This window comes from Pteropus vampyrus, unplaced genomic scaffold, assembly GCF_000151845.1.
Source record: "Pteropus vampyrus isolate Shadow unplaced genomic scaffold, Pvam_2.0 Scaffold334, whole genome shotgun sequence".
NCBI classification, from domain to species: Eukaryota; Metazoa; Chordata; class Mammalia; order Chiroptera; family Pteropodidae; genus Pteropus; species Pteropus vampyrus.
The window spans coordinates 1,122,212-1,133,165 of NW_011889115.1; the positions used below are offsets into that span (position 1 = coordinate 1,122,212).

At 35.7% G+C, this 10,954-nt stretch overlaps 1 protein-coding gene and 1 long non-coding RNA gene across 2 annotated transcripts in view; one reads left to right on the forward strand and one right to left on the reverse strand.

Annotated features, from left to right (window-relative positions):
- CUNH11orf58 (chromosome unknown C11orf58 homolog) overlaps positions 1–9,923 on the reverse strand; it is a 13,499-nt gene extending 3,576 nt beyond the window's left edge. The window contains exons 1-4 of the mRNA XM_011378210.2: positions 9,692–9,923; positions 4,675–4,758; positions 1,925–1,985; positions 374–483 (exon numbers count right to left, since the gene is read on the reverse strand). Coding sequence (XP_011376512.1) covers positions 374–483; positions 1,925–1,985; positions 4,675–4,758; positions 9,692–9,754 — 318 coding nt within the window. The 5' untranslated portion in view covers positions 9,755–9,923. The remainder of the gene's footprint in view (positions 1–373; positions 484–1,924; positions 1,986–4,674; positions 4,759–9,691) is intronic.
- Positions 9,924–10,070: 147 nt separating this feature from the next.
- Positions 10,071–10,954, forward strand: part of LOC111730749 — a 31,942-nt gene continuing 31,058 nt past the window's right edge. Inside the window, exon 1 of the long non-coding RNA XR_002776811.1 lies at positions 10,071–10,096. This is a non-coding gene — a long non-coding RNA (uncharacterized LOC111730749). The remainder of the gene's footprint in view (positions 10,097–10,954) is intronic.

The following is a 10,954-nucleotide window of genomic DNA, read 5'->3' on the forward strand; positions in this document are numbered from 1 at the left end:
AAATTGCCAGTTATAAAAAATGGTCATGGGGATATACAATAGATATAAGGGATACAGTCAATAATACTGTAATTACTATGTATGGTGCCAGATGGCACCATACATAGTAATTACACCACAGTTATCGTGATCACTTCATAAGGTATATAACCGTCTAATCACATAAGCTGTATACCTGAAACTAATATTTCATGGCAACTATAACGGGGGAGGGGGGGGAGAGAAAAAAAAAAGATGTGATTATCTATACAGAATTTACATTTAACTGGTATCAGAAAGCTCTCTTGATTGCTACAGTAATCTAACAGAAATAAATGCTATCAAATTAGAAATTGAGTATCTTCCTATTTAGTGAAAATACATTCATTACTACCTCACTGAAGCCAAGTCCACAATGTCGTCGATATCTTCCTGACAATTTACTGTCCATACTTTGCTGATACTGAGACTCCAGTTCTTCATTAATTTTCTTGTCTTCTTCCCCTGCATGTCCAGTGTACTTTGGTTATATTTCAGTCAAATTAATAAAAATATTTGATTACACAAAAAAACCCATAATACAGATGCTAATATTCAAGGGTTGATTTCTCTAACTGTGATTAATAGTCTCAGAAAGAAGAGCCTGAAGTTCACGTATTGTAAATATAAATTACTAAGAACCCTGGGCATTATGTTTTAGCTTATTTATAATCTAACTGCTCTCCTGAAAATTTTCTTCTAGTCACATAAAAAATTCTACAAACAAAAGCTTCTGTCTTTGAACAGAAATAATGAAAAGACATGCAATTCTGACAGAGAATGGTTAAATAACCTTACAATGGTTCTCCTTTATGCCTTTCTTTGCATATCAGTTTATTGAAGTAACATAAACTTATTTTATCACGCAACATTTGCTATATATTTTTTACGTATACTGTTGTTTTTTAGTTATGAAGCAGAAAACTAAACTACCCGATGAACCTAACAGCGCAAGAACTAGACATTACAATACAATCAGAGCTGTCTGCACGACATTCTAATTTGTAATACAAGAGGGATTTCACATTTTAATTAGACATGTTGGTGCTTTGCATTATTTTTATTCATAAAGCCCTAGTTTTAAAAGAATAAATGCAGCAGTTAAATATATTTCCATTCTGCAACACTGACTTTTAGTCTTTTGTAGCAATGCAATTCAATTTGAAATTAACACCAGCATAAAAGACCTATCAATTTGCAAAATGTGCTACATATTCTAGATCAGTACAAAGTTGATTTAAATAATTTAATTAAAAGTTTTGCTAAATATAAATATACCAAGGTCATTATGCCCTATTGTTATTAAGGTCCAAGATTAGGGTCAGTTTTACATAGGAGAAAACTTCACTTTTCAGCAAACTGAATTCAAATCCAAATCCAAATTCATTTTCAGTTCTTTTAAAAAAATTTTCGCACTCAAATTTTAAAAAAAATTAACTTCTTCAGGTTTTGCAATGAGTTTATAGTCTTCAAAAATTTCAGAGCAAAACTTAGTATATAAATTATAAACTAGTATAACATGCCAACTATATCATATGTTAAATAACTTATAAAATAAAAAATATAAATTCCATACTATAGTTGTCAAGATTTGGCATAAAATCTCCCTACAATTAAAATATATGTTGTGAATCAGTAAAATTGAAGACAGAAAAGGGTTAGTTTCATGGTTAGAATATCATACTGATGTATACTTTCAAATCTTTTAAAAATCGAAATACATACTAATTGTTACATATACATGTCACACACGATATATGTAACATGTTTATATATACTATGTACATTTCTGATTCTATTATTTTAATTATCAACATAATTATACACAGAAGTTAGAATATCCTGAAATATGTACAAATACTTCATATTTCAAATTTAGCACCCCCACTTTATTTTAGTTTCTTACCTGTTCGGAAGTGAGATGTTGATTTGTGATCTCCTATAACAAGACGGCCAGTATGTTCTTTCTATAAGGCAGAAAATGTGTTAGAATTCGAGACTACTAATTTAACATAATTACTTGGTGTCTACTCTGTGCCCGACACTATTCCAGGCTTCTGGGATATATTGCAGAAAAAAGATTACATTAAGATCCTTACTTTTATTGAACTTACATTCTAGCAAGGGTAGGTACAGGAAGGGGAAATGAAATCAGTAATTATAGTATCTTAGAAGGTAGTAAATGCCATTAATACACACACAAATAAACAGAACAGTAGAGAGTACGTAGAGAGATCAAGTTGGATTTTTTATTTTTATTATTTTTTATTTATTTCTCCCTCCCCTTAGTCTCTCCCACCCCCCCTTCCATCCCTGACCTATGGATGTTGCATTTCCCCTTAAGAACTAGATCTCTGAAGGTGGGGAGTCTCCTCCCACACGCTAATGGAGTGTCCCTGGGGCCTGGGGCTCCCGGGGTACAGTCTGTGGCTCAACATGGGGAGTGAACCCAGGACCTTCTGCGTGTAAAGCAAATGTGTGAACCACTACACTATGGAGCCACCTCTCAAGTTGGAATTTTAAATGAGAAGGATAACTAGAAAATGTAGTGATCTAAACATTTTCTTTCCTAAAAGGCCAATGAAATGAGTTCTAATTTTTCCATCTTCTCTTTTTGATGCCTCAGGCATATTTCATGGAGACAAAGCAAATGAGATTATTTTATAAGATAAAAATAAAATAGATTTATAATGAACTAAATGATAGATCTTTAATATAAATGAAAACAGTCATTACTATTTACAACACATCACAAATAGTTAGCTCTTTATTCTGACTACAAATAAACACCCAATCTCAAACTGTCAAAAATACAATTTGAAACAATCTAATTCTATAAAATATAGAAATAAATCTGATTCGAAGTTACCAACTGATCTGGATACATAATCACTCTCAATTTATCAGTTCCAATCCACTCTTTATGGTCCACATTTGTTTCATAAGGCAAAGAAATTGTTCACTAAAACAGAGTGACTTTGCAGAGCAATCTTAATCATTTGTGAAGATATAGTAAATCTTCTATAGTAAAACAAATCTTCCTATCGTGCAAGGATGAGACACATTGTCTATACCCAAAGATACTACTGAAAGCTTCAAGATTAATGCTTATTGCCTTACATGCCATTAACACATAAGCAAATCAATGATTCGACATGCTGCTTCTTTCCATTGCAGTCTCATTAATGGGATCTGAATATATAATGACATCGAGTTATTCTAGGATGATAGTACTATCTGCCTATTCATACCTTTCCAGCTAGTTCTGTGACAAATAAAACACTCATGGTAGCTGGCTAGGATTAGGAATATACTTTGTGGCTGCAAAACAGAATCTGAGGTATGCTAAACAGCCAATTTACTAGTAGCCATATTTCTTTTTTAATTGTTCAATTTGTTCTCCTCTCCAAGTTTTACTGAGATATAATTGACTATTTATGGCTAAATTTCATACATTTTATATTTGGGTATTCTTCCTAAAGAGTTTTCATTCCACTAGGTTGAGCATATCGCTAAACTATTACTTACTTTATATATCCTTAGCAAATCTTTTATTTGCATGAACCAAGACAAACCTTAGGCTACGTTCAAATTATGGGAACTCTGGATTAACAAGATATTATACAAATGCTTCCTTTGTATAGGTCTTACTGTTTTTTTATGATCTCTCCCTACCCACTACACAACCTCACTGTTGTAGTTTAGCTAACTCCTCATCCTTTCAGATTCAGATCAATTCTTTCTATGGGAAGATTTCTTGTTCAGCTAAGCCACAGTTAGCTATCCTTGTCTGTTGATGCCACAGCACTATGTGCATAGCTCTTTCAGAGCAATTATAATCTCATATTGTTATTATCTGGTTTCTTCCATTACATGATGGCTCCAAACATGTTATTGATATGTAACTGCCCCCCATCCCCAGGACCTACTACAGTGCAAATACAATCCCATGTGAATAACAAAAAACAAAAAGCAGAATTTCATTTTAAGGATCTTAACAGAGAAAAAAGTTTTCCTATTTCTTTCACATTAAATTTGTAGGAAGACCACTGGGACAATGTTAGGAAAATAAATTTACTTGCTTACAAAAAATAATTATCTAGAGATCACTGTATTTTCATATAAAAATGAATTGCTAGGAACAAAAAGAGTTTTTTCCAATAGGTGATGTTTTCCTGGCACCTGTATTTTGTATCTTCTATTATGTTGATCAAACTGAAAGGGATTTCTCAAAATATATTGAACATTTTAAAAATTAGAATTTTGATAAAGACTATTCCCTTAGCTCCTACTTCAAGGGCTAGAAGAAGATATAAAATATGAAAGACCTAACAATTGGTCTACCCAGAAATATCCTGTATCGAATCATCAGGCAAACAAATGGCAAATCATAATCTTTAATATCTTTCTTCCATAGGAGTCTCCTCAAACCAAGTTTTTTCTCTATATAGTCTCTAAACCTTACTGCCCAGAGGCAATGAGAATCCTAAGAAACAGTATAAATTTTAAGTGCTCAGGTTAGCTATATTTCCCAAAGCCTAAAGTAATCATGTGGAACAGGAAAATGAGATCCAAGTGTATTTGGTTCTTCTCGTTTACACAAAAAGGGATATTATTTTCCCAGAAGATAAAAATGCATACTATCTTGATGCTTACCTTTCCTGCGCCCATAAGTCTCAAGAACTTTTGTTTTCTTTCTTCATTACCTAAGTCTGCTGCCTCCCAATTGCTAGATCCAAGCTGGAAAAGAAATTAGTCAATTAATTTTTTTGCATAATAATATTAAAAAACTTAGTCTATCAGTAAATTGTTTTTTTTCCCTGACAGTTTTAACTATAAACAGGGCTCATTCTTGCTTAGAAAGTTAAGCATATACATCATATTTGAATTACAATATACAGCCAGTCTCCAACCTATGATGGTTCAACGCAAAGATTTTTCGACTTTATGATGATGCAAAGGTGACGCCTATTCAGTAGAAACTGGCCAGGCTAACCTATGATGTTCGGTATGTTAGGTTTGCATTTTTGATTTATATTTTCAACTTACAATGGATTTATCAGGATGTAACCTCATTTTAAGGAGAAGAGTATCTGCACTCCTTCTGTTACCTCAAGGTGGAATCTTTTAGTTCTTTTGCAGCCAGAGCCCTAGTTCTCAAGTTTGCTTCTATCAGAATCACCTGGAGGCCTTGTTAGAACAGACTGCTGTTTCAGATTCAGAAGGTCTGAGGTGGGGCTTGTGGATTTCATTTCTACCAAATTCCTAAGTGATGCTATTGATGTGGGGGATCACACATTGAGACCTACTGCCCCAGAGCCCTAGAGCACCTAGTACTGTGAACCCAGAAGGCGGCCACAGTTGATAGCTAAAGTTAAAAACTCTGGCTTTAGTGATATTCTAAAGGACAGTGTAACATCAGTCTATTGGGCCTAAATTTAGCTTTTTTTCTTCCTTTTTGAGCTCTTCTAATTTTTGTAAGGCTATGTTATGACTTTCATTCTTTCTTAGAAGTCTTCCAAAGAACAAAAAGAAAATTTACTTATTTTTTAAATGTACAGAATAAAACTCATTCTATCTTAAAATTATCAAATGGGTCAAATCAATATCAAATATTGAATCCTTTTATAAACCTCAGAATTATGAAATCCTAATGTTATTTATCCCTACACCTTGAAACAAATGCAATAACAACTTCATATTATTCCATACATCTTCCAAAAAATGTAAGCATTATTTCATTACAATCGATCATTTCCAACTATGTTAAAAATGACTAATAATAATAGAAAAATGGTAGAAGACTTTTCTTATCATGCTGTCTAAAGTATTACATCATTTTTCAAGACCTCACCCCTCTGTTGCTTGCTCCTAGCTTTCCTTGGACACAGTTGATAATTCAGAAGTTTTCATTTCTACCCATATTGGCAGGTGGGTAAAAAATTGAAAATTGACAGAAGGCATTTCTGAATAAGTAGGTGAATGCAAAATGACAGGGAGTTTACCCTAAACTAATGATGATGGTACAATTAATTGTATATGCAAAAATCTTAGACTATGCATCTTTGCATGAAATTCTAGATAACTTTTCTCCAGGAATCAATGAGAGAAGGGGTGGGGGAAGCAAAAAAGAAATATGATACTCTAAAGAGTCACTCAACAGGAAGGACTTCATCTTGCAATATTTGGCTATAAGAGTCTGAACAGTCTGGTTTTTCTAAAAAGATGTGTGACTATTTCATGTTTTATGACATTTGTACACCAAAACTTACTTGATATGGTTTTTAAGTGGACAAATGATGAAGGCGGATGTGTATACAAATATGACTACAAAGAATGTAGAAATGAAAACATTCATTGAATTGATCATTCTAATTGAGTTTATAATCTAAAAATGAAATGAAATCTAAAATCTAAAAATGAAAACGTTTTACAATTATGGAGCAAAGACGTCAACCCCCTTTTCAACACAAAATGAGGAGCAATCAAAGGTTTCAAAATATTCTACAGATATATTTTGATGATGCAAATGCAAAAACTAGAATAATTTCAAAATAAAGCTAAAATCTATTAGATATAGATTTGAAATCTGAAATTATATGTTTGTTTCATACATGACAACTGATAAACAGTCTGCTGTATTCAAAGGATGCTAATCATTTAGAGTATATATATCCTGAAAATGTGGGATAGAAATTTGGTTTGCTATGGTTAAACTCATATTCAAATTTCTAATGAAGCTGTTTTTCACAATCCCTTTATTCTTACTTCTGAAATTTATAAAAAACTAACAGAATGTTTACAGAAACAATGATGACCACTTCTGAGCATATGAGAGTTAAAAGTCCTTGTACCACATTGGACACCCACTTATAGCCCTTCTAAATTCCTATTGGTGGGGACTTATATGTTCTCATGATTTTGGCTACCTAAGCTCCAAATTTCTACTTTTCCATGTGACAGCTCCTATCTTTTCATAGACCAGTTAGTTCTTACTTATTTCTGGCTCAATACAGTTAATAAAATTTAAAGTACTAGTGAAGCTTAAGTTCTGATTCCTACTAAGTTACTTGCTCTCTGAGAGCCTGGACCTGTCATTTAACTTCTTAGTTTTAATTACTTATCGACATAGAGACGCTTCTTTAAAAGACTGTCTTAATAACAACATCTAAAAATTGCATAGTGTTTTATAACTTACAAACCACTCTTCACTGACATTCTCTCAAAAGTCCATTCAATAAATAAAGACACTGAGGCAAAGAGGCTAAGAGACTTGCTTCTATCCTCTGGCCTTAAGTCTTCTGCTCTTTCTACATCATATTGTACATGATCAAAGAATATATGAAAGTAGTTTATGAACTACAGTTATAAAAATATATAAAACTAAAACAATTCCCTAAAAACCAAAACTTTCTCAAACTCTTTATTAAAAGAGCAAATGTCATGTCTTTACATAACTAACCCTATGATTTACAATTTATAACCCTGATGTCTTTTTCAATCATGAAGTCCTTCTGGCTTTTCCTTTTAAAGACCTTAGCATTCAACAGCAAGTACCTTGTCCAAGTGCTGCATTCTGAAATGCACATGGATACATTCTTAGAGGTTCTCCACCAGTCACTAAAATTAACCTCCCCACTCCTTCCCTTAAGAGAGATAACTTTTATTTCTCCTCTCTAATCAAACCAATGAAACCATTTTTAAGTTGTTATCATCCTTAAACCCTTTACTATAGAACTACAATCAATTTATTTCCAATATACATCATAGTTGTCTTAGAATTTATGTAAAACATTGTCAGCTTTTTCCTAGAGTTGGATTCCGTGATTTAATATCTACTTTTAATATCTTTAGAAAATGTTTTGTTACCTCCATTTAACATGTGAGGTCAGTGGAGAGAGAAAACTTTGTCTTTTACATGCAGCAGACGTTCATCAGAAACTGCTGACTACATGTTATTGGATTGTCTACAATTTAGATGTATATTTTAAAGACAAGTAAACTCCTAATTACCAGCAAAAATAAAATTCATATGAAAGGATATTTAAAAAATCACTATCAAGGGATACATTACTATACTGCACTATAAAATCAGCAACATAATTTTAGATAGTGTGTGAAGGTTCTAGGTTCTGATCTGATTTGCAGCTATAACCATCTCCTTCCAAGATAATATTTATAGGACAAGGTCTTGAAGGTCCTCATCTAGTTTAAACTGTAGAGATTTACTTTTCTGTCAAGTTAAAAGTTAAAAGATTACTTCTCCGACTCTAGCAAAACAGGTGCCTAACATTCTAGCAATCAAGTCACAGTTAAATATCAGGAAGAAAACAATGTAAAAGCTTTTAAAATGGGACCCAGGTTACTCAAAAGCCTAAATTCCTGAGAAGTACTGGATTACTACTTTAACAAGATCTAAAAACCAGTTGTAGGGAGGTACAGAGGGTATGAATAAATCTCACTACACAACAACTATTTATCCTCAGCTCTTTACTGATTACCTATCTTTCTGCAAAGCTAAAATCAATCTCCTTAAAGTGCTTTACTATTCTGGACCTAATCCCACTACTCACTCAAAGCAGGGTGGGTCTTAACATCATTTCATTTGCTACAACTGATGCACTAGTAGTATTCAGTTAGCCTTTTAGGGTTCACAAAGATATTATGAAAGGCACTGACCTACACTATAGAAAATAAAGAACTCCACACATTCAGAAGCTAATAGTACTTTAAACAACAACAGAAATAAAACTAGATGTTGTCCCTTTACCATCCTGGAAAATGACCTTTCCAGGTTCCTCTCCCCCAAATTTCCCCCACCAACGTTCCTAATGCATTTAACCACCTAGTTTTACATTTACTGATTACTGCGGTCTCCATGACGATGCGCTAGGAGCTAGGACAAATATACAAAAAGGCCTAGGATAAGCATATATTTATTCACCTTGAATTCCCAACACCTGGCATAGCAATACGTATTTAATGCATTACTTTAAGGAATGTTTTCCTATTTAAACTGACAAGGTGGGGGAAGGAGAAGGGAATGAGGGAGAGGCGAAGGAGAAGGGGGATAAGGGGAGGGAGGTACTTGACATCAAAACCGACTTCCACGTCTCAACGTCTAAGACCTTGCGCCAGTACCACATTACTCCCTGGAACAAATTTTTCGTTCAATACTGTTCTGGGTTTACTCTAACAGTAACAGTTAAGTTTGATTCTTAACAGTATACTGCAAAAAATAATTCCGGCCAAAAATCTACCCAAATTGCGCGAACATCTTGACACTGTCACAAGAGCATTTTAAGCCTAAAACAGGGAGGGTCTTGCCGTCTCTATCCTTAGTAGAAGGGCCCGACTAAGAGGCTTCATCAGCCCCTAGAGGCAAAGATGATCCCTAGACTACGCTCTTTCACTTCTCGACCATTCAGGATTTCCTTCTTCGATTCTCCTCCCTACGCAAGTCTCTGGCTCTTACTACCGTGTGGACTTCCTCAGACCTTTTGACCCCAATTAAGAAAGGAAGACATTTCCTATTCCTCTGAGTCCCCATCCTTCGCACCCGCCCCGCTTTTCAGGCCACCTTAGGCGCTTCCTCCTTCTACATCCACCCTTCCCGGCCTACCCCAACATTTAGTAGGCCTCAACCCTCATCCACTCCGCCATTGTTATTTACATCGTCGTCTGGGGAGGCTGAACGCTTCACCCCGTGCGGATGGGACTCCCTGGCAGCACTCATCGTTGCGGGGACCCGACCGCAAATGCCGAACCGACTCGCCGTTCTCCTTAGCCGCGGCACCAGCAACCTGCGATCTGCCACCCGACCAAGCAGCGCCACTTCCAGAACGCAGAGCCCCTCGGGTCTTCTCTGCCACAGTCGTCACGCCGCGGCCGCTCGCGACTCCGGAGCACTCTGGGAGTTGTAGTTTTCTGGCTCACTCCATACTGGCCTTAATAAGAGAGAAGACTAGTGACTAGAACTACAATTCCCAGGAAGCACAGCAGCGCAGCTCGCACTGTGTGGCGGGAGTGTCCTCTGAGGCCCCTCCTTCTTCGGCTGGTGAAGGGAACGTTCCCGCGGGTGGGTATGGCGGTGAGCGTTGTAGCAAAGCTTCGTCGCCACAGAAAGAGGCTTAGACTGGGTTTTCGCTTTTCACTGTGAGATACTACACATTGGCATATGTGTCCGTCATAGTTAAGCACCTAGTTTTAAATGCAATGTTTGAGGTTTGAATCCTCACGAATAACCTCCCAAGACAAAAAACCTTTGGAAAAAAAAATGGCTTCTTCTGTTTCCACCCTGGTGTTCTCTATTGCTCGTAGGGATTTCTAGATGACCCCTGGGTGCAACTTTCTAGAAGATTCTGATGAATAGTTTGCTGCTTTCTCATTCTCACCGAAATGAATTCAATATGTTGTAAAAGTGCTGGTTAATTGGCTGTTATTGAAACTAGGGTCCACCTGAGGAAACCTTGTAAGCTTTCCATAGGGCTTTGTGTGAAGTGGGAGTGACATGCGATTTCTCTGCTGGTGCGCAGGCATTATATTTTGGGGGCCTTCACCAAGTGAAGTCCCTCTCCCACATAAAGCCATCCTTGGTTGTCCTCACAGATTGCAAGGACCTTGTCAGTTTATAATCCCTTTTTTTTTTTTTTAACATGTCACCTGGTCTTCCTAGGTGGTCTCCCATCCAAGTACTAACCAGGCAGAACCCTGCTTAGCTTCCGAGGTCAGACAGGTTTGGGCTTGTTCAGGGTAGCTTGGCCGTAGACAAAATATATTTTTTAAACTGAGGTGCAATTCACATAACATAACCATTTTAAAGTGTATAATTAATTGGCATTTAGTACATTTACAGTGTGCAACCATCACCACTATCTAGTTCCAAGCAGTCCTTCCCTATTCCTCCATCTTCCCAGCAACCGCTAATCTACTCAGC